Consider the following 24,496-nt stretch of genomic DNA (forward strand, 5'->3'; position numbering starts at 1 on the left):
GTTACTTCACTGTGCGGATAATAGTTTTGACCAGTGTTACTGAGTAAATATTATTTAAAATACACATTTTGCATCCCATTTTATTAAAACAAACTCCCCATTGTGTACTATTCAAACAGGGTGATTTCTGTTCGCCAGAAGCAAGGTTTATTTTACTTGAACTGCATCCACACAGCTCCTGCAGGTCCCCTCTGAAAGCAGTTGGGTGGCTGCATGGTGTGCAATTGTTTCAATGTTAATAGGGCTATTTATTTATACATGTAATGTTTGTGGATACCTGTTTATTTATTTACTTATGCAAAGTTTGTCGGATACAAGTACTCACTCTGTTAACGCGTTCACTCTCTCGCTCTCTTCCCGCACGCACACGCTGTCCTCTCTCTCTCAGGCACTTCTGAAGATATCCCCATAGTCCGTCTTCTCTTGCTCATCATCAGCACCCTCTATCAATGGCTTCCTCAATTGCTCCTTTGCCCTTCTCATTCCATTGCACACCTGCAGCCCTTATCGCATCCTCCTTTAAAAGGTTGCACTCGCCTCCTTGCACCCTGGTGCCTATAAATGCAAAATGAAACGAACAGTAAACGCCCAAACTATTGGCATTGCCAATGCTTGTTTTCTTGTGTGTATAGACTCTATATTGGCCCCTTCATTCCTTGTATATGTGTATCCAGGTACTTCAGAGACCACCTGACTGCCCGCAGTGTGAACTTTGATTCACGTATATTTTCTCCTTCTTCCTGGTATTTAGAAGCAGGCAGCAGCGGGGCCTGCGTGGAGTGCAAAGCGCCGGGCTCCCTCTTCTGGGCCTGCGCTCCCCAGGTTTGTCGACGGCGCACTGGGTAGCGGCTGCGTTACCTTCAAATGTCTTTCTTCATATCCTAATATTTGCTTCTTATTTTATTTCACGCTGCAGTATCACACTGCCGATGGCAGTCGCCACTATCTGTGCAGCGATCTGCACCTGACCCGGCGTCTCCAGCTCCAGGCTCGCACGGCCTTGCCGGCCTTCTCTCCGTCCCGCCGCGCAAACCAAAATGGCTCTTCTGCTGCTCAGCGCCGGACGTTTGCAGGTGCGGGGCTTCGCGACTGATACGACTTCCTTTCGTCGTGGGATTTTTTCGTGGTGTTTTTTTACCGCGAAAAAACCCATTGAATTTTTTAGAAAGTGGGGGGAATTGTGGGGTTGTTGGGGGGGGGACAGGGGGAAAACCCCCCAAAAATAAAAAATGTGATGGATTTTTTACAAACAAATTGCGGTAAAAAACCCCGCAAAAAACATCCTGCGATAAAATGACATGGAACCCCGCGACATGTGTGCCGTGCACTCGGCCGCCGGCACAGCTGCAGATGGGTCGATATCTTTGTCGCCTGTGTGGTGTCTGCCTTTTGGCCTGGCACAAATCACAGACTTCACACGAGGACGACCAAACCCACAGATGGGGACCTAGTAGACTTATGCTCTATCCGGCTCCCATGTGACCCCCCATCTACTTCTTGGTACATATCACTTTTGAACTGCTCCCTGTCTGGTAATATAATAGGTTCACTGTAACCGAGAACCACAGACAGGCTGTCTTCTTGCCTTTTTTGCTTGTCCTTTCCACATGTTTCATGTAACTAAGTAAGTCTTGCCTGTAACAGCACCACAATGCCCTAGGGCTGCTTTGCGCGCTTTATAAATGTCAAAAAAATGAAAAAATAAAAATAAATCAAGTGCATGTACCAACTAACTTTATTGGCGCCTACACACGGTTTCCTTTGTAACAGAAACCTTGGAGATCACTGCAACGTGTAGCTTCCTTTGTTTACTCACTTCAAACCAGACAGCATCTCTCCTTACACCGGCCAACTCTGAACATTAACTGTGATTGCATATGGGTGTACAATTGGGGGGAGGGGTGAATGAAGCAGTGTGGAACTTCATTCATTCACCCCCAACCCCAATTGTGTGCCCATATACAATCACAGAGGTAATGTTCAGAGTTGGCCGTTCCAAGGAGAGATGCTGTCTGATTTCAAATGAGTAAACACAGTGAGGTCAGTTGCTGGTGGCAAGAGGAGTTACTTACTCAATGGAGAAGCTAACCTTGAGGCAAGAGCATGTTGTGGACTTCACGACAATTAAATGGAACAAACGGTAACTGCAGCGGGCCATAGACCAGCGTTTGTAGGCACCTCTGATGCATTGCTTAACAGCTGAGTAGAGAGACTTAGTTCCCAAAACGATTGGAATCCAGATGGTGCACTTGTGCACCCGCTCATGAGGCTACCTGCACCAGTCACGTTTAGCTTCTTTTGTTTACTCACTTGGACACCGTCTCTCTTAATGCCGGCCAACTCTTCTGCACACCGTGTTCCTGCACATGGGTGAATAAATAGGTGGCTGGGGGGATGAAGGAGGGTGGGAGTCAGGTGTTGGTGGCAAGAGGAGTGGTGCTATGAGGGCCAGCGTCATGAGGAGGAAAGTAACAGGAAGGAGGAGAAGGTGACAGAGAGGGAGGAGAGGGACAATTTCAGGGGAGAAGCAGACTATTAGGAGAGAAGGGAGGAGGACAGGATCAATTTGGAGGGCCTGAAGCTATCAAGTTAGAAGGAGGAGAGGAGGTAATATAAGAGGAGAGGGACTGTTCAGATGGAAGCAGAAGACCATCAAGCAAGAAGGAGGAGAGGAGTTGATAAAGGCGGCAGTGGGTAGCAGAAGTAGTTCAGAGAAGGTGGAAACATTATCCCTAAAGAGAGGAGTAGAGGAGGTGATAGAAGAAAGGAGGCATAGATTGAAGGTCGTGAAGAGCTATCAGCTGATAGACGAGAAGTAGAGCAGGAGAAGTAGGAGAAGATCAGAGAATGAGCAAGCAAAGGGAGTGGGAAAAGAGAGAAAATTAGAGGTTCTAGATCACCGAAGAGCATACCGTCAGTGAAGAGGGGGCAATCCATGAAAGACCAAAGTCAAAAGAGAGCTGTTCTACATCAAGACCTCTAGGGAGACTCCTGGCTTGCTAGGGGATTCATACTCCGGTAAGGCCCAGTAGCCTATCAGGGGGTTAAGGCTAAGACGCCCAGGGACCATTGCGATCCTGTCAAGGATTTCCCTGAGCCTGACGCCCATATCCAGTGACCCAAGGCACCTGCTGTCCTGATATTCGCATCTTCTACCAAGGATGTGCGACATCCTCACTCATACACTTACAATATGGCTCGGAAATGCTGTTAGTTTAACTGTTTACTGTTTTACAGTCCCCATATAAACAGCCCTGATCACCTCTTTTTCGGCTACACAGCTGGTTTATCTTAAACCTCATCTTGTACGACTGAGACAGCTCAAATGTATGATTCTCGAGTGAGTCAACAGCATATCAAGCGACAGTGGTACCAGCCTATAGGGAAATCTGTAGGGCAATCTACCTACTGCAGGTGGAAAGTGCCTCTACGACCAAGCTGCAGCAATGATGCAAGATTCAACTTAATAAATCCCCTATAGTTCCCACCACGCCAGCCCTCGGGAGATATGGAGGCAATGTTAATCAGATAGGCCCTGGCGGCACGAGATGAAAACGGATTCAGTGTTCAAATCTAAGTTATTCTGTGTCGTTTCACAAACCTCTGTGAACAAATATGTCTATGGCTGTCTTTGACCTGCATATTGACGGAGTGGTTCTTGCCTGTTCTCTTTCCAATAGAAAAAAACTGCTTGCCTCAGTTTCATTCATCTTTGGCATTTCTTTTCTTCCAGACGTGAGCTGTGTCATTTTGGCGCCAAGGTCTCCATCATAGAACCTGGCTACTTTAAAACTCAGCTGAATGTGTTGGCGAGTATGAAGGCTCAGCTAAGTGACATATGGGGTCGCCTTTCACCATCGGTCAAGGAAAGCTATGGCCAGGAGTACTTCGACCAATGTGAGTTTTTCATTTCATGCTGACTGCAAAGATGGAGTGTTAGGGAGAAGTGGATTGTTTATTTAAAAAAAAAAATATGTTTCACATTGGTTCTAGAAACTAGCGGCTAGCCTTGGTTTGAGGCTGGTGACTGGCCTTCCCTGTAGTCCTTCTAACACAAAGGAGGTTAGGAGAAATATGTATACTGCTAAACCAAATGGGCCCCCAGCATAGGCAACCCTATAAAATACATACCAAAAAGTTTGGTGAGCAGTGTTTTGTTACAGGTGGGTATTTTCCTCTCGCTGTTCCTGGCCAGAAAAAGGATAAAGGGGTTGCTACAACCCTGAATACTGATTTAAATGCATCCTAATGTGCTGGAAAATTAAACCAACCACTAAATATAAAGAATTTATATTAAAATAAGTGTTATTATTATAGTTCACATTCATTAACAATGTACAATTGTAAAATAAGCCTTCAACAATTGATACAATTTCTCTATATATGGAGTAAAATGCAGTAGAAAAAGGGAAAAACGCACACAGGGATAGAAAGTATGGATAAACCGAGACAAGGAAGGTTTACAAACAAGGACATGTGGTAAATCACAGTCTAAGGTCAAACTAAGATGGTATAAGCTTGACCAAAATCAAAACTTAAATTATCAACTAACCAGTAAGTCACACGCTACTTCATTCCCATTCAACCTAACATGTTTCATTCCTCACTAATTCTCATCACACACAAGTACAGGGAAATTCATCAGGGGCATGCACTTTTACCTAAAAACAGTTCACAAGGGTTATAACATTGTCAATTGAAGTGCTACACAAACACAAAAATCCTATTGTTTAAAAAATATTTTCACTTGAAAAATGATTAACCCGGACAAACACTTTTATTGTCGGATGGGAGTTGTCAAGGAGCGGCTGCAGACAGCTCTTTCCTGCTGCGGCAATACACTTGATTTTAGTCCAGTGAGAGGTAGGGAGTTCACACCTGTGAACGACAAAAATTGTGCGAAGACTGATAAGTAGACCTTCTAAATATCCGGACTCTTTACATTAAGCAGTCTGTTAAGCTCAAAAAAGCTCAGCGTTCTCACACCACAATGGCTAACTGATATATGTAACTCATGATGATTAATTAGGACTGGTTGGTTCGTTCCAGTAGTTGGGTACCAGGACTCTTCACACGCATTCTATAGGGCGTGCGAATCCAATGCTCACAAGGCAGTGAAATACAAAAAATTGAGACCTAGCTGCCCATCATACATTGGATTCACACAGGTTATGCACAAGCAGATCCTACCACTTAACAACGGAGTACCGATTTCACACCAGGTTCACTTACCTAAATTGGTCACTTTCACCACAAGATCAGAGAGAAACAAAATCTCTGTGGGCTTGTGACTTGTACCAAGACGTCAAAGAGAATGTAGGTCACTGTGGATTTCTTCCCTGTCTCTTTGACAGTGGTTCATCACACACCCAGAGTGGAGGAAAACCAAGTGCGTTTCCTGTTATCAATAAAGAAAGAGCAGAGTTGAAAACAGGCACTGTCTAGTTATGCCCCTTCGAAAGGTCGTCGTCACCATCCACTGTTAAGTGAACCGGAATAGCGATTAGTTCTATCAAGTCGAAATGAAGCACGGTTTGGTAAAGCTAGATTGTGATTTGAAAAGGATTCGTACCTGTACATGCAGGTATCTCTAGTCAGCATCAAGCGATGAGAAGAAGAGGTACAAGGTAACAAGTCTGTGTGTTCACTCTTGTTCTGTTCATCACGCAGGTAACATAAAGACTGTGACTGTGTATGATACTGCACCTGTAAAATAACATTGGAGGGCTAAGTTGACAAACATAAATACTGCTGCGAGAGCGCAACCACACGCAACGCCCATTGTTGATTACGTGACTCGTATGCGGCGTTGCTCGAACTGTCTCCTTTTGTTATTGGGAACTGGCAGTGGATATGAAGAAGCTGTTGAAGGCCTCTTGGGGAAATTAAGAAAAATTCAAACTAAGACCTTTGGAGTGGAGAATATGTTGGATATTGCTTGGTTTGCTATAGTGATTGGTTTAAAAAAATAATAAAGCTCCTTCAATCTTTATACGAGGCTTGGTTTGGTCTGTTGATCAATGTGAATGAAAAGAATGTACTTTCTGTAGTCTCTGCTTCTCCCGGGGGACCCTTGCAAACTCATTTAACAGATGTTATAATCGCTAGCAGATGTTGTAATTACGTCAAACAGAACATAACAATCGAATAGGCATTGGGAAACAAAAATATGATCAATATAAGAAGAATAAACCCCTCTCTGCCAAGTGGGGTTGGAAAAACAATTCTTCGCCAAGTTCTCTTACAGTTTGACCAGCTTCTAGGTGTTCCTAAGGTTACCCCTGATTATCCTGTCGATATTTAGTTTGTTACTGAGTCTGGGGTTAACCTCATCTAAGATGCTTAGGCGAGGGTCAAGGTCGGTGCAAAATGTGTTAGTCGCCTCCTAATACAACAAAGTCTGAATTGCACTACTACTTAAACCACCTGAAGGTCTGGCTCTTGCCCTTTCATGGGCCTTCTGTAAAATGTTTTCAAATCCATGAAGGTAAGGTAGGTCTTGTAGCCACACTTCCTGGAGCACTATAATACCATACCATGGGAAGTCTGGATTGCCCGGGAACTCCTGAAAGATGCATTTGTGGACATGGGAATTCCAGAAGATAATTTCCAGTAATCTCCTGTTAAAGGAACCTCGCCGCAGGGCGGCCAGCCATAAACTGTCGGAGAATTGTGGGTGACCATGTCCAGTCAAGTGCTTCCTCTGCGACTACGGCGTTACCCAATGTGAAATAAATGAACCTCTTGTTATTGGGTTTGCTATAGCATGAGATTAGTAGACCCCCAGGTACAGCGTATTGCACCGGCAGGGGATTGTGCCTATACCCTGGCACTTGCTTTGGTTGTACAGGTTCCAGTTCTCTTTCCCTCGGTAGGAGAAGTTCATATCCCAGTGTCAAAACACTGGCTTCTTCTTCAAGTAGCATTGATGAAATTATTTCGGATTTTAAGTGCATGTGCGCAATGTCAGTTGTTTGATCTTCTATTCAATCGACTTGAGTCAAATCAGTAGATACCATGTTCCTCAGGCGCGGTAGTTCATGAACCAGCGATAGAATATTTGACCTACTAAGGATAATATCCAAATTCGAAGAGTCTACGTTTAAAGCCCAGTTTCAACAGTACAGTTATGCTGTTGGCAAGGTCTTCAGTGCGACCTGGCTTTATAGTCTTTTCCCAACCACTTTCTTGTGGCTTAAGGCCCATTTGCAACTCTCCTTTGTACCAGCGCCTGTAGAATGACCTCCAGAGGTTACCTTAGAGGAGACCAGCGTCAGGCTGGTCCCTAAGCAAACAAGCTCAGGTACCAAGGCTGAATAGTCCCTTGCTTGAGACTGACAGAAGTCTGAAATGTCCGTTTTGTGCACTCCGGTCCATTAGGCTCAATCTTTTCAGTTGAGCCTACATCATCAGGGGTTTGATCATTGTTCCCATTCTCAAAGTAGTCCGTTATGCAATTTAGATTTTTTGCTGTTTATCGGTTCAGACTTTTTTTCGTTTTTCTTATTTTTCCCATTCAAGCTCACACTTTTTTGGTCCTAATAGGCTCATCATCCGTTCAAATGACACTAAGTTCATGGGTCTCCACTCCGGCAGGTTGCCCCATTTCTTGTTCCTTCCTCATTTGGCTTTTTAGCACCCTCTAATGTCTTTGAGGATTCATTGCACTCCGACAGGTTGCCCCGTTTCTTGTTCCTTCCTCATTTGGCTTTTTAGCACCCTCTAATGTCTTTGAGGATTCATCGCACTCCGGCAGGTTTCCTGTTTCCTGATTCTTCCTCATTTGGCTTTTTAGCACCCTCTAATGTCTTTGAGGATTCATCGCACTGCGGCAGGTTGACCCGTTTCTTGTTCCTTCCTCATTTGACTTTTTAGAACCCTCTAATGTCTTTGAGGATTTATTATATTTGCCGCTGGTTGTTCATTTAATTTTTGGTCTCTTTCCCCCGGCTCTATTTCAGTGCTTTGATTTCGTACTCTGGTTTGATTTCCGTGGCAGCGGCTATGATGAACCCGCGATCATACGAAAGTCTTCATGATTGAAGGTGCTGTGTGTAGAAGAATGAGGTGCCAGTGAGACGTCCACTGGCTCCACTTCACTGTTGCACTGGTTATTGTTATAACTCAAATGTGTAGCAACATTGGGATGGAGCGAAGTGGGATATACCCCGTTGGCCCAATTTGTTGTCTTCTTTTTAATTTCAAGGAGGCCATACGAAAATAAATACATAAATAATGTTCTCATAAAGTTAAAGCATTCAAAACGAAGTTTACAGGCCTGGTGGAGTTGGAGCTCAGGGTGATAGGTTCTTGTATTATCTCCACAAGCTTTTGGAACGACCTGTCCGCTGTTCCTCGAGACAGCAAAGATGCATTGATTACTTTGGACGAGTGATTCGATATTCATGATTCGCTTCATCTCTTCCCCAACCCCTTTCCTAACACCACTCATTTCCTCATCTCCCATATAACTGATTCCCCGTACACCTTTCCAACTGGGTCTCAGACTCTTCGACCTCACAATCCTTTAAAGTCTAGTCTTCAATCAAGTTTATCAATTGCTCCCACCAAGAACCTCTTCATCTCCTTCAAGTTCAGCTTTTACTGTATACAGTTCTGGGAGATAGAATTTTCTGCCTTGAACTTGAATGCTCACAGCTCAGTCAAGCATGTTTCGTATGAATGCTACTATTCCTTCAATACACTTGACCGCAACCCCAAGCTAGAAAACATGTCCACCATTGGCATCCTAGACATGGCACTTTCCTGGTTCATCTCCTAATTGGAGGACCACACATGGCATGTCCGTCACTTTTTTGGAGTGGAAGCCATTATATTCCAAGCTTAAAAATTAGGGAGTCATTCTATGTTTTGGAATTTGAAATACCTCCACGCTTAACATGTTGGGAGTATATGACACATGACAAAGCAAAGGAAGTCTGTTAGATAAAGATACGGCAGTCATATTTGTTATTTATGAAAGTCCCAGCCTGGCCAGAGGAAGTAGACCGAGGGACTGCGAGAAACGCCATGACCATCGTGAAAGAGAGTTCTGAGGCTTCACCGCTGGAAGTCATAATTTAAACACCGCAATCTATGAAATTCTTAAAGTATTTTGTTTTTTTCTGGATTTAATGTTTAAAAGAGCTGAACTGAAGCACTAACTACACCTCCTTCTTGTCATGGTGCACCTGTAAACCCATATTCATCCCTCTACCTGTGAACATTCTCACAGCTCCAGTCTGCATTCCCATCTTCCCTTTCTCCACCACCCATCTCCCGGTGACAGAATTTCTTTTTTTTGTGTTTTCATAGGACCACCAAGTTGTTTCCCCCCTTCCCTGCTACACCACACATCTTCAACAGCAATAAGCACATCTTAGATCATCACATCCAAAAACATTCAAATCCATTTTGACAGTCACATGAATCTATCAGCCTTATTCAATTCAATAGCCAAATAGTCTTTTGGTTGAAGTCACTTGAAATTGGTTGTTTGCCTAGATTAAAGTGGGAGCTGCACTAAGCAGCCACCAAGACTTTGTTTGTTTGTTTATTTTATTTATATATTGCGTCTGACCCAGGGGTATCTGGGCGCTTAAGGGTTACAAGATACAGTTTAGGCAGTTTATACAGTTTAGGCAGTTTATGCATTATATACAGGTATAGTACAAATAATGCATTCAAAAGCAGTGGCAGGAAACAATGTGTGCTTTGGGGGGGTAAGGTACAAGTTGATGTCGAGAGTAAGGTATGGAAGTGTTCGTTTTTGTTCAGTAGCCATGTGATGATGTGACTTCTGAATGATCGAAAGGTTGGGATGGATTTGAAGTCCTGTGGGAGTGTATTCCATAGTTGGGAAGCTAGAACCGGGAAGCTGGTTCCGCCAGCTATTTGTAGGATGTACCTGGGCACCAACAGGCATGATGTGTTGGTGGATCTGGTGATTCTGGCAGACGATTTCAGGGTACATTTGTTAGTGAGATATGGTGGTGCTTAGTGGTTCAGGGCTTTGTAGGTGAGGCATATGGTTTTTAAGTCAATTTTCTCTTGTATGGAAAGCCATTTGCACAATTTTCTAGTGGTAGAAATGTGCTCTCTCCTGGGTATGTTTAATGCAGCCCGTAGTGCATTGTTTTGCAGAACCTGCAATTTGTTGATTATGGAGTTGTTGGTGTCTAAGTACAGGCCATTGCAGTAGTCCAATTTGGACTGTATGAGTGCCCTGGCCAATATATGGCAGCTGTTGGAGGACAGTAAGGGTCTGCAGGCCATGATCAGCTTGCCAGTGTAGGCAGTGGCTGAGGCAGTCATATTTATTTGTTTGGAAAGGTTGGTGTTGGCATCAAGGTAGAAACCAAGGGCTTTTACACTTTTGGCAATAGGTATATTGTTTCCATCAATGAGGATGCTGTTGTAATTAGGGCTGAGTTTCAACAGGTTGTTGGGTGAGCCGACAAGGAGTAGCTCGGTCTTATTCTCATTCAGGCAGAGGCCATGTGTGGCCATCCATACCTGAATGATGGTGAAGACTTTGTTAATCCGGCCGACATCATAGTCGTAGTTACCTGATAATGTTAGGAGTATTTGGGTGTCATCTGCATAGTTGGTGTAGGTGACACCCAGACAGTCCAGTTTGTCGAATAGGGGCTTTGTAAATATATTATACAATACAATACGGGTCGGCCGGCGCTGTGGGTGAGAAGACACGCATAGTTCTGTTTGCGGGGAAGGATTGGATCCACGTGACAGCAGAGTAGGAGAAGTGTGCTGCCGATGACAGGTGGTCGCATAGGATTCTATGGTCAACCTAGTAAAAGGCTGCCGAAAAGTCTAAAAGAAGTAGGATGGCAACTCTACCTTTATCTTTAAGTTCGTCGATCTGACTTTTGAGGTCAACAAGGGCAGTTTCTGTTCCATGTTGGGGTCTAAAGCCAGATTGACGGATTCCTAATAGTTGGTTTGTCTCTAGATACTCGTAAATTTGAAGGTAAGCATCTCCATCTAGGATTTTCAGTAGGAACGGGACAGTGGTGATTGGTCTTTAATTGGTCGGTATAGATGGGTCTAGTGTTTGTTTTTTGAGTAGGGGGAGAACCCACAATAGTTTCAAGTTGCTTGGGACTGAGTTGCTGGTGAATGAAGAATTTATTAGTTTGGTAATAAAGGGGGATAGATCTCTAGCTGCGTCTTTTATAGTCTGAGCAGGACAACTGTCCCCTTTACAGTTAGATGGTTTCAGGGATGCTATAACTTTTTGTACCTCAGGTATGGTTACCTTGTTGAATATGAAGCCTGAGTTAATGTATACGGGTGGTGGCATGATTGGACTGGTAGATTTACCGGAGGTGAGTTGTTGGCGTTTGTCCTCTATTTTAGTTGGCAGCCCTGTGATTTTATTGGCGAGGGCATTCTGAATGCTGGTGCACCAAGGTTTGTCCTTAGTTCAGGTATCTACAGGTAGATTAGGGTTTTCTAGTTCCTTTAGAATGTTGAATAATTCTCTAGTGCTAGTTCCTGCCTGGTTTATTCTGGAGTTGAAAGTTTCTTTTTTGGTGTGTATTATCTCATTTTTGTATAGAGCAGTGATATTAGTTAGATTTTTTTATTTTCTGTAGAGGGTGCCGTTTTCCAGAGTGTCTCAAGTTTTCTTTTTTCCGTCCGAAGTAGTTTGAGTTCAGGGGTGTACCAAGAGTTCAGGTGTGCTCTAGGTTTACCTTTACACAGTTTTAATGGGGCAATGATGTCGATGGCTTTAGACATGGAATTTTTGTAGGTGTTGACCAATAGATTCAGGTCAGCTGTGGCAAGTAGTGCATTGAGTGTGGGGACTACCAGAGGTATTAAAGCTTCAGCTGTAATGTTGCATTTGTTCCTAGTCGGATATGATGGTATAGTGGGGGACCTTTTAGGCTCTAGGTTATTGATATTGATATCTAGAGAGAGAGATGATGATCAGTCCACACAAGTGGTGAGGAGTCCTTAAGGCTAATATTGCAGTTGAGGGCGGCTACCCAGTCGAGTAGCCTTTCTTTCATATGAGTGGGTTGAGTACTTATTTGTAAGAAGCCGTGCTCAGCTAGTGCATTGGCAACGGAGGTGGCTGGTAGGTCATTGGGGTCATTGTAGCCAAGGTTGAAATTACCAAGGATGTATGTCTAATGCCACTACCCCGGCCCTTCCCACCTTGGTGCATATCAGTTTTGTGAATCCACACAGGCTCTACGGGACAGAGTTGTGCCACTGCTGTTATGATTCCATCGAGCTACTGGACAATCTATGCTGCTGCAGTCTGTAAGAGTAGAAGCCAAGCAGTGATATTGAGGAGAAGGATGAGTAGTGAGGTTCAGTCCTAGCTATAAGAACCCAGCAAGAGGCCTCCACCCATCTCCATATGCTGATGATACTTTTCTCGTGAAGCTAGGTATTGCAGATTGAACATGTCGGTGTCAGTGGGATTCTGTCTCATCTTCAGCCCATATACCGTACTTTGATTGGCGGCTATTTTTTCGATGAGGTTTTTAACAAAAATATTATGCAGAAAAAACCCATTCAAAATATAGCGGGAGGGGTGGGAAAGGGCATATACAGGTTGGGGGGGTCGCGAATAGTAAAAAAAATCAATGGGAGAGAGGAGGCTTGTGGGGGGAACCCCCCAAAAAATAAAAAATATAATTTTTCGATGGGTTGTTTTGGTGAGCATTTTCGTTAAAAAACCAGTCGAAAAAATAGCTGTCGATGAAAGAACATAGAACCCTTCAGCCCCCAATATTGTGTTTTCCTTTCACAACAGTCTCCTCCCTGGGACCATGCTGTAGTCCTTCCCACGCTGATGACAGCCCTAACATTAAGGCAAGCTTGACGGCCTCTGCTCTCAATCACTGGATCCACATCCTTTCCTTCTCTGTTTACTTAACTACTTGCACTGAACTTACTGGGCTTTTTCTGCCTCTTTGACCAGTCTTCCACTGATGCACGTGTGCCATTGGTCTGAGTGAATCAGCTCTGTTGGTAACCACCCCACTGACTATCAATTATGTTAAAAGACTTCTAGAACCCTCATCTACCATCATGCCCTCTCAGCAGATGTATTTTTACTCATATCTCTAATTTGGAGATCTCAATCACTTCCCAGCAACCTTCCCAAGCACACGGTTTGCCTGAAGAAGATCTCTGCTTTCACACCACAGCCATCACCGTTACTGTTGCCTCTGATGACATACAGGTATACATTAAACTCCACGGAGACTATTGATGTAATCTCCAGGATTGCCTCTCCAGATCACAGAATTTATTGAAGAACAGTTACCTCCAATTCATGGACCCCAAGACTGAAGCCATACTCTCTGGGACACAGAACAGGTCAGCCCTGAGGGAATTCTCCCTCTCCCTGCTTCTAGGAAAAATACTGCCCCAATAACCAAAGTTAAGTCTTCTTCTTTGGTTTGGCCCACTTGGTTTACTTCCCTGACAAGTACTGCGACAAAGAAGATAACTCGTATCTCTCTCTTAGTTTGGGTCCCCGACCCTGTTTTTTCTTCTTCTTTGGTTGGCCCTCTTGGTTCACTTCCCTGCTAAGTACTGCCGCGAGGAAGATTACTTGTATGTCTCTCTTGGTTTGGGGTCCCAACCCTGGTTTCTCTCTTAGTGGGTTTATCCCTGCCACCTTTGTGAGGAACTCTCCCTTTCAAGTTCTTTTTAGGGTATCTGCGGTCCTCAAACCTTCCCTGGTGATAAACAGGCTTTGTTTCCCTCTGGAAATTAGGAGTAGAAGGTTTATAGGCTTCCTGCCACCCAAGCATTATGGTTGCAAAGGGGCCTAGGCACAATTGCATGTGCCCTCTGGAAAAGCCACCCCTCAACCCCTCCGGGTTTCCCGTGCCACCTTTTATCTTGTTGAGGGCTTCAACACATCACCTGGGCTTCCTGGGATGGCAGTCATGCGGTTTGGCTTCTCTTGAATCTTGCCTTCCCTTCGGCTGTGCAGCAGCGTTCTCGGCTGACTTCTGCTTTCCTTCCTCCTCTTCTTGATGCTGCTGGGCACCGGTCTGCTCCTGCAGGCTTCCCGATCATCAGACACGGGGGATTTCTAGTGTCCTTGGAATTCTCCCTCTCTGGATCAGCGACGCAGGTTTGTATCTCCCGCTTTCGGTCTGCAGTACACCTGCCATTCTCTGTGGCTGCCCAAAACAGTACTTATTCCATTGTCTGGGTCCATTGTATAAGTCCTTCATCTCTTTCACATGTTTCATCTTCATTGCTTCGTGGGGCCAACTCCTCCCAGTACTTGGATTACCTATGTTACTGATGTTCTTCTTCATCCCTGTACTTTCCAGAACCTGGAAGTAGTCTGCTTTATAACAGTACATAGGTCTACTGTCTACTAAAAGGTTAGTAGAAGAAGGAGAGGCTAGAGTGTGTGGGAATGTGATGTTCTTGTAAGGGCTGTACCCTAAATGGCCATCCTTCTCCCTATGGGGCGGGGGGGTCCCTCCCCATGAGATCCTCCCGCATTATACCACCCCTAGGCGACAATCAGGTAGCGGCCTCACCTCCTTGGCCCCATGGGAAAGGGCTCTCCCTCGGGGAGAAGTGGCGACATCCAGTGATTCGTCACAGCTGATACACAACTTCATTCCTACAAAAGGAGAATACAGAAAAAATGGCCATCGGGAATCCTTCAGGGAAAGACCCCCCTATCACTAGAAGAGCACAAGGAAGAATGCTTTTGATACCACTGCAGTGTCATTGAAGCCATGCCCAATGAGATTCGTATCATAGGAATGACAACAACAACAAATATGCATGTCACCTGAGCAACCCCTATGAGCAACATAAAAGTAGCCATGAATATAACCATGAAACCTAACGGAAATCGAAGGTTGTCACTCGCAGTAGCACCATGCACAAGGCGCTAAGAACAAGTGCCCAATCACCTGGAGAATAGAGTGCAGGGACATGTGGATAACAGGTCAGCCACAACAGAGAAGCTGAGTGTGTAGATGACCGTGTTCACTGTGCAGGGTGTGTAGATCCCACCACAACAGGGATTCTGCGCCCAGACAAACAGTCAACATGTGGAGAGCCACAAGGAGATACAAAATGCATGACTCAAGACCTGGCTGATGTCGAATGCCCTGGAGGGCATTTACCTTCAGTCAGGGTAGGAGTTGATGTGTAAGCTCTGTCACAAAGACTTGGGAAAACACCACCACGCACAAGAATGGAGTTTCAAAGAGGGGTCTCTATTCAGGTTTCACAGGTGTTTGGATGGGAATAAAATGGAAAGTTGGAAAGGAACTTCTATCAAAGGCAGAGTCGCAAAACCATCTAGAATATCCCAAAATATTTATCTCCCTGTTGGTGCTCCCCTTTTGCCTGTCTGTGTTTTACAAAACATGCTCTTTGCAGGATGACACCTTAAATCTCTTCCGGGATTCCCTTCCTGGGTAATTCATAGTTTCCATGTCACATTGTTGTGAGGCTCTGCAGGACCCTTGGTAAACGTTCTCACTGCCAATAGTGTCTCATGGGTCATTTCCCGGAGCTGCTTTGTCATTAATTTACTCTACATAGAGTGATTCCAAGATGCAAGGCAAGTTTACAAATCCGTTTGTGCTCCTTTTCCACTAGGTGATTTCTCAGGCTCAAAAGGTCTCTGACTGGGTCTATTCCAAGTGCCTTTCATAGTTACAGGCACAGAATTGGTCTAACGAGTGATGTCCTGGTATCTTAGTAGACTCTCCCATTCGACCCAGATTCGAAAGTGTTGCCCAGCTATTGCAAGTATTCTAGTTGAAGCGCTAGGCTCTGATGGAGCAAGTTCCACAGCGTCTCTCAAAGGTGAGGTAGTTCAGGAGCGTCTCTTCTTGGCTGGGTGGGTTCTTGCTCATGTCGCTGTCTCCGGATTCTGAACTTACAGCCACTCACCCCTGTCTTGCATCCCTCCACACAGGGTCAATGCTCACTCATGCCTACGGGCCTGTCGATGTATCTCGCCGCTCACCCTCATGCTGCTTGGTGTGTCACCTCCTTGATGCTTTGTCATGTGCTGCTTTCTCCCCCGCATTTCCATGACAACTGATAGCCTAGTGTTGTCTTGCTCTTTGGATCTCTTATACTTACTTCTTCTTTTCAACTCCCTCAACTACTGTTCCTTCATCTTTCCAAGTTCTCTGCTTTCCTCTCCAGATGGTCTACCGTTTCCTCTGTTTCCTCACTTATTCACCTTGTCCAACCTCTGCTGATTCCTCCCATCCTCCTCCTGGATATTCCTTCTCCAACCTCTCCTAATTTCTCTCCCCCTCCTGGTGGATGTTCCCCTCCTCCAACCTCTCCTGATTTCTCTCCCCCTTCTGGTGGATGTTCCCCTCCTCCAACCTCTCCTGATTTCTCTCCCTCTCCTGGAGGATATTCCCCTCCTCCAACCTCTCCTGATTTCTTTCTTCTTCCTGGATATTTACTTCCTCCAACCTCTCCTCATTTCTCCCATCCCCCTCCTGGATATTCACCTCCTCCAGCCTCTCCTCATTTCTCCCATCCTCCTCCTGGATATTCACTTCCTCCAACCGTTCCTGATTTCTCTGATCCTCCTCCGTGGATATTCACTTCATCCAACCTCTCCTGAGTTTTCTCTCCCTCCTGGTGGATGTTCCCCTCTTCCAACCTCTCCTGATTTCTCTGTTCCTGCTGCTTCTTTATCTCCTCATGTAACTCCAACTCTTTCTGCACCTCGTCTTCATTGCTGTGCTACACCAAATGCCCACACACCTACTGGCTGTCTCCCTACTTTTATATTTGTCTTTTGCCATCCTGTGGCCGGGTCTTTTTTCAATGAGGGGCACGTGTGTGTTACTATTTTCCTTTGGGGACTGGCCGTTGGCAAGTGTTTTATTATTTCATGTGGGCCAGACTGGTTTCTCTGGGTCAGCTGTGCTCTGCAGATCGATCCTTGATGAGGCGGATCCTCATGCTTATTTTTTTTAAGCTTGTGCCATTGCATTGATGCGCACTCGCCAGGATTGGCGGAGCTCTACTCATTCCTGCATCTGCTAGTCTGCTTGACACACACACAGCATGTTGAGCCTATCTATTGGGCACTATAATGGTGAGTCCGCAGGTGCACCAGTAACAGCCCGCAGGACCTTAGGCAGTACTTTCCAATTCCTATCTGAAAGGCCTTGCCGTATTGATGGGGCAAACTGCTTCTGCCAGCTCATGAGTGTGCTCTGGTGACAACCAGAGGTTACTTACCACTTTTGATTCAAATGACACTGCTCAGACGGTGCCATTCATTTTTTTTGCCCTTTGGTTTACACGTGTTTCGGCCTAGGTACTTTTCAAAACCGGATATAAGCCCAAAAATGTATAAACTTGCTTCTTGCAAATGGATGGTGGTTTAATGCTTAATGGTGCATCAATCCCGGGTTAATCCCTTGAACATTCTTAATTCACGGAGCTACGTTCTCCTTGCGGCCGCGATTTGGATTCTTACAGGGATCGTATGCATAATTTATAGGCAATTGAAATTGTAAAGAGGTGTTAGCACTTGCATGTCAGTGGGGTGATTGGAAGTGTATAGGGGGTACAGCTCATCCTCAGAGCAGTCCTTAAGGGTCTGGTTTCAGACATGAAGGAGATAGATATTTAACGGTTAAATCCTTCAGGTCTACAACCAGACACTTAAGGACTACTGTGAGGATGAGTTGTACCCGCTTGTAACATTGAAGTTGCACCAGAATGGTTTCATTACAGAATGGGCCTCATTACGAGGTTGGAGGTAGCCATGTAAGGGCATGGCCACCCCAAACTCGGGTCCGGCACTGGGTCCCGCGAAAGGGGAATAACCGGGCCATTCTGACCTTTGCGGGCCCGGTAATTCCCATTGCGCGGGACCCGGAGCCGGTACGTCCCCATTCCCATTTGAGCCCCCATAGGGATCAATGGGAATGGCGAAGATGGTAGCAGCGGTATCGTTCATAATGGTACCGTTGCTACCATCCTGACTAGGCGTGCAGAGCGGCACCCGCAAGCAGAACTCGTAATGTGGTGGCATGGTAATAACGGCACCGGTAGCACTACCTGCGCCGTTGTTGCCTTACTGCTACAGACGTAATGAGGCCCAATGTGTACAAGAAGTTAGATGCCCCACACAAGAAGGTTTGCCCCCCAGAGTCTTCGAAGTTAACCCATATTCTAACATTTGAAGAGTTAGATCCCCCAATCTGAAATGTGCACCCCTGCACAGACCTATCTCAGAAGTGCAGGGAAATGCCACACGCAGAAGCAGCAACCAAATGGATGAACGCCCTCTTCCTGGCTCATGAGCCCTGGCTGCTCACAACCGCTGCACAGCACAAGGGCCAGTGAGCTGTCGGATGATGGCTCCCTCCTGGAGCCCACGGTCACACGCCAGCATTTTCATTTGTTTCATTTTCAATCTGTTTCATTACGATTCCAGGGAACAAAAACAAAAGGAAGGAAAATGCTGAAGGCTGGGTGCTGCCCGAGTACAGCACTCTTGTGTGTCCCCATGGGCTCCAGCCATATAAGAAAGTCCACCAAAAATGTGAACTAAACTGTTTACAAAGCAATGCCTTTAACACAGCTTGGAAGACTGATGCATCCTCTGCAAAGGTCTCTTTCCCTGGAATCACTTCTGCACAGCTAAACAGTCTTTTTGAGTGTTGTCTGCACTCAAAAAGACTGTTTAGCTTTTGTTGGCAAGTGTGACACCCCATGAAACAGGGAAAACAGGTCACACAACTTGCTGACTTACAGAGATGGAAGTGTAATATAAATCATTGCTACGAGTACGCTGTGCGACTTGTCCGTTCGCCTTTTACAGAGTGCACATTTAGTTCAAAGGCTCAAGAAATGCATCTTTGATGCTTTTTCTTTCTCCCAACCCAAATATATAATCGGCTGAGGCCGGACATTCAAGCCCTGCCAGTTTCCCAAGTCGCACTGCGTGGTGTGTGTTGTGTGTGCGTGGAGATAGGGGAGAAAGGAGCAGGCAGAGGCATAAGGAAAGGGGAGAGAAGTCAGATGTGCAAACAGAGAGTGGAACAGGGAGGGTGCCAGAGCATAAGAAATGGGGACTCGGTGGAAGGGAAGCAGATAGTGCTAAGAGGGTAGGAAGAAGAGAAAGCACAGGGGCATAAGGAACGCGTCATAGGGTGAGCACAGGACCAAAGGGCGGCAGAGCCTGACACTCTTCAATAGACAATTAATCGGTCAGCCAGAATTCCCGTGTAGTCATGGGAGACTCCAGAGAGAGCCATCTTCTGGTAAATCCAAGGCTGGTTGCTGTGGACTTTTCTGAGTGAGGGCCTATCATTTCTACTTTTTCATGGTGATGTTGTACTGCGCCAGAGGGGGATGTAATACTCTGCTGCTCTGTTAAAACATAAATCCAGATCCAAAATGCATCCATAGCCATTTCGGTGACACAATGTCCAGAAAAACCTTTACTGTTGCCATGGGTGTAGGGGTGTTTGTCCCCTCAACTTTCAAGGCACCCCATTTTGTCCCCATTCATTTGGCTGGGGCCCCTTTCCTTCAGCCCTTCCCTGTCAGTTTCCTTCAATTGTGTGTGTGTTTGCCTAGCAGTCCTAGCTAGGCAGAAACACTAGCACACAGTCTGTGGCTCCCCAGGTCGTCAAGGTGCTCAAGTTGCAAACACATTTTTTTCATCATTAGCAGAGCCTTTCATATGCGTAAGAGCTCGCAAAGCACCAGTTACCTTGCAAATGTGTGATAGTTAAAGTGAGCACCACAAAGTTCCCATTTAAAGATGTGTTTGTATCCGTGATGTCTACTAGCCTAACATGCAAAAAAATCAAGTTCCTTTAAGTAAGTCAGTAATCATATATTTTCAACATCATGAATAACAACGAGCTGGAAGTTTGTGACAAAGGATCTGCATATCCATCTGTGTTTATTACAAAACTTCTTTTAATACATGTATTAAATCAAAGAAAGTACAGAGGGGTTAACTAGATTTTTCGGGTTGGCATTATCTTGCATTCTGGGATTTATAGTTTACCATTCAGGATGTGAAAATGAAAGCCACAATGATACTCGATAAGAAAACAGTTTATCATGAGGATTATAAGCCTAACCTTGAGACCCTTCGAGGAACGGTGGAACAGTGTGATTTCATGCCTCACTCTCTGCTGGCCCGTAGTGCGCTGGCCAAGATGATTGATCTTCCCAAAATGCTATATATTTTTATGAACACCCTGATTATTCGACATAGAACATTTTGGGAACATATTACGAAACTGATGTGTAAATACTATTGGCAATGCAACGTTCTTGACTATCCTGTGATCATCTCACATGGCCGATGACAGACCCCGGGTTACATTCTTTGATCGCGGAGGCACATTTCACCACCTGGGGGCTCATCCCTTTGCCTGAGTTCCCATATGTAGCTGCGGAGAGTGCAATTGTGCACCCCACTACACTAAACTCCTTTCGTCGGGCAGAAATACACGGAACACATTCTACGTGGTGGGCATGGAGGAGAGTGGCGCACCACTTTGGTGAGCCCTGGCTCTACTCCCCATATTGTACACTCCAAGCGAGATGTGGCGCGGATGTCACCTGAGATGGACAATTTCAATACCATTGTAAAAGACTACGATGCACTGTAAATAACACTCGAACAATGAAGATGAGAGGCACTGTCTAACAGTTTCCAAACATTGTAGACTCCCACATACCCTTAGAAACACATTTCAGGAACTCCTTTGGAAAATAAGATCTCCATTCGTGTGACTTTGCATGTTGCTTGCTTCGTTAAACCAAAATGAAAATCATGCAAGATGAATTCTTAATTGGCATGATTTTCTTGTTAGTTTCCTCCTGCTCCCCAGGCCAGCGGAGCAGGAGAAAACAAAAATGAAAATCTGGCACATGCCAGGAGGAAATTCCCTCTCTCCAAGTTATATGGTCTCCCCTGGGTCCTGGGCACCCAAATATCTTGGGCCTGGAGGAAGACGAAAATTGTACCTGCAGCAGCACGACGAGTCACAGCCTGGCTCAGCTCCAGGCGTCGGACTTCTACACGATTCTGGATCATTCTTAGAAGAATGATCCAGAATCGTGCTGCTGCCTAGTGGTGTGGCCCCGCCCTCTATCATTACCTCTCACATGCTGGGGTGGGATCAGCAGCTCCTGACCGCACCCCAGCTAATGATAAGCATGGATAGAGGGCGGGCCATGACTGCCAATGAACACAGCGGAGCTGGCTGGAGTGCTGCTCCGAAATGCCCCATCAGAAAACAATCGCAGGACTTGACTGCCTGCAGTACAGGCCAGCAGCCAGTGTGAGGATTCATTTCAAATTCAATTGAATCCTCACGGCGGCTGCTGGCATGTACTGCATGTAGCCAGCAAATACAGTGGTGGGCGTTATTGAGAGGAGGTGCTCCGCCCCTAATGCCCTCAATAACGAGCCGCCACTGGTATCGTCACAGGCCCCAACTGATTGTACTACCCCTGTGCCGGCTCAAACAGCAGCAGCCTCCAACCTGCCAGTTTGGGGATTCCACTGGCATTGAGGGGACAGGAACCCTCACAAGTCTTTTAGGGAAATGAACTGCATATTTACTTCAACAGATATAACCTAGACTTTCTAGAGTAAGAGCACTTAATCCACTGTGTTGCGGATCCCAATCTATAAAAACCGGACCAAATAACATTGATTCAATATTGTTTTATTTATCACATTTTTGTTTTAATTCCCCTTTTCTCTTTTTTTATTTACAAAATATTTTACACATTAAATATCGCATCACACCTCAGTAGTTCATGAACACCAACCACGTTCCATTCAGTTATTAAGGAAGCACACCCAATGCATTAAAAAGAATTCATTTGTACACATTTACGCATGAATAATGTGCAATGTAAGTGGTAACCCCCAAAAAGGTGAGCAGTGGGGTTAGTGGATGACCTCAGAACGCTGTGTGCGAGGCAAGAGGTGCACAGGTTGGCCAACTTTCCAAAATCACTTTGATAAAGTGTCATTTTCAATGCGTGTAATATCGCTTATTGCGATCTAGTCACGAGTGTAGCACACGTTATTGATTCAATTCACGCCTCGATCTATTGCAGCACAGTGCTAGGCATGAAGCAAGCGCGGCCATTTTGCCAAGAGCCTTTGGCAAGAATCGTTTACTGAACACAAGCACAGTGCACCCGGGGGATCTTTTTGAACGTGAGTGCATTCTTTATAGCACAAGAGAGGCCGCCAAAATGGCTTGAGTCCCAATGCCATGAATAGCTAAGCCCCTGCAGTTGGAAGTGAAATGCCTAATATGTGCGGCTCCTTTCAAATATTCAATTTACTTGTTTGAAAGTGTAGTGATTACTGGCATGTTAGTCTAATTATGCATGCTCGAGTTATGTTACATGTTAATATTCACGAACATAACGTAGCATGTTACACCTGGATGTAATGTGGGGTGAGTGGGACACGCCACATTAGTGTGTGGTGTCAACATAGCTTTCCACTCCACAGACTGGCGACTGGCAAGAGCTACATTCCTGAGTCCTACCTAAGTGAGAGAGAGAGAGAGAGAGAAGTAAGCCCATGCACAATAATAGAGTGTGTTGGTTGAGTGGCACTCCTTATTATTAGTTAGTGGTATCCCGCCGATAAATCCGTCCGGATACCACCAAACGGTATTACTGTTGCCAGCACTTGATCTGCCAGAATTACCGGCAGATTACAAGTGCTGGCGCATCTATGTAACTCCCTGTTCCATGGAGTCCATAGGACTCGGGGGAATTGCTGGTATTAATGTTATGGTGGTGGGGTGCCAAAATTACCTGCAGCTCGGCGCTGAAGTTAAATCCGACCACTCCACCACCAAACTTGTAGCTTGGCAACGAGGGGAAAAGTGGCGTTAACAGAATTACTGCCACTTTTTCCCCACACCGCCAATCTTGCAATGAAGCTCTTCTGAAAAGTTTGGTGGATCCTAGTGTGATTTTAGAGGTTTGCACTATGAACAGCCTCTTGGAGTGTAAAAGGCATGGGTGGTACAGACTGGCCCGCTGCAGTCTGCGGAGGGTATTCAGAATTGACGTTAAACACACGTGTGTGAAATCTGCGAGCACGTACTAGTGTTGTGAGCTGTAACTGCACTGGATTGAGTGTATGTAGTTTTAGTGCTGTGTGATCCATATGCACCAGACTGGGGGTGCACCCAGCAGGAGGGGTACAGGCTGCGATAGAACAGTGCCAATGAGTTGCTAAAGGCAATGTCTTCTTTGTTGTTTCTTCTCTGTGCCCAGACCTAAAACACGAGGAGTCCACCTTCCTGCGGATGTGCAGTTCTGACCTGTCCCCAGTGGCAGACAGCATAGAGCACGCCCTGACTGCCCAGTATCCTCGAACCCGCTACTCTGCTGGCTGGGACGCCAAGTTCATCTTCATTCCTCTTTCCTACATGCCCACTGTGCTGGCAGACTACGTCATGACCAGGTCAATGCCAATCCCTGCTCAGAGCGCCTAGTGTGGCCTCAAAACACGGGCAATGCAGATTTCAAGCATCAAGAGTCAAAGGTCAAGGTTCTCATTTCCTACTCTACCATCAGACTTTTGCTGAATAAATAATCATCTCCGATTTCTTCACAGGATTTCTTTTCTTTGTCGAAATTCGATCGTGTGTATAAAGTCAGAACATTTAACAATAAAAGATGAGCACCTTCCCGCCCTGCGTCCTGTCTTCACTCTTTTCTTTCTTCAGAATAATGAGAAAAAGTTGCCCCGCTTTGGTTTGGGAGAGGTGCAGTTTGGCAGACTCAACACAATGACGGACTAGCCTATCAGCAAAGAGAAGATTCCCTGACACCACCCACACTGAGATATCACTACATTTTAAGGCAAGACGCAGAGCCGAGTATTCTGCAATCCCTCCCTCCTCAGATCCCATGTGGGACTTAGAACTCCATTGCTGGCAATAACTTGTCACTTGGGAACCTCTGCCCTCTTTCCTGCTGCTCACAGGAAAGGAGACTTTTTGTTGGCGTTGGTCAGTTTGGAGTTTGAGAGAAAGCTGAGCGCGGTTGAGGTGCCTGAAATCTTATGAGGCAGAAATGACACAAATAGTACATAGATAGTAATAGAATAGTGAAGAGAAATAAGGGTTTGAGGAGATGGTCTAAAAGTCAATTTTTGCTTTTCCATAGGCTGCCCATACAGGTACTGTTAGGCACAGGTTATGGATATCCTGAGGCTGGTCTGGGTCAACAAGGATCTATACGGGGCACAGTCAGGTAAGGGTGCCATGTATCGAATACCTTCCTCCAGGGAAGCAGGCTGGAATATATCCTGAAATCCACAGATTGAGCCGCAGGGTCTATATTCACAAAGGTTTACTTTAAGTCATTAAAATAGGCAACGGAAAAGATAGTTGCAAGACTAAAACTTCCATAATGTTAGCCTCCACGTATTGCCTTATAATCCACATGTATATCC

The 24,496-nt window shown here is 45.5% G+C and overlaps 1 protein-coding gene across 1 annotated transcript in view; it reads left to right on the forward strand.

Moving 5' to 3' along the window:
- LOC138581825 (retinol dehydrogenase 16-like) overlaps positions 1-23,729 on the forward strand; it is a 187,691-nt gene extending 163,962 nt beyond the window's left edge. Inside the window, exons 4-5 of the mRNA XM_069652825.1 lie at positions 3,734-3,897; positions 23,311-23,729. Coding sequence (XP_069508926.1) covers positions 3,734-3,897; positions 23,311-23,531 — 385 coding nt within the window. The 3' untranslated portion in view covers positions 23,532-23,729. The remainder of the gene's footprint in view (positions 1-3,733; positions 3,898-23,310) is intronic.
- Positions 23,730-24,496: the final 767 nt, after the last annotated feature.

The sequence above is a fragment of the Ambystoma mexicanum genome, chromosome 3q (genome assembly GCF_040938575.1).
Source record: "Ambystoma mexicanum isolate Mex_15411 chromosome 3q, UKY_AmexF1_1, whole genome shotgun sequence".
Lineage (NCBI taxonomy): Eukaryota > Metazoa > Chordata > Amphibia > Caudata > Ambystomatidae > Ambystoma > Ambystoma mexicanum.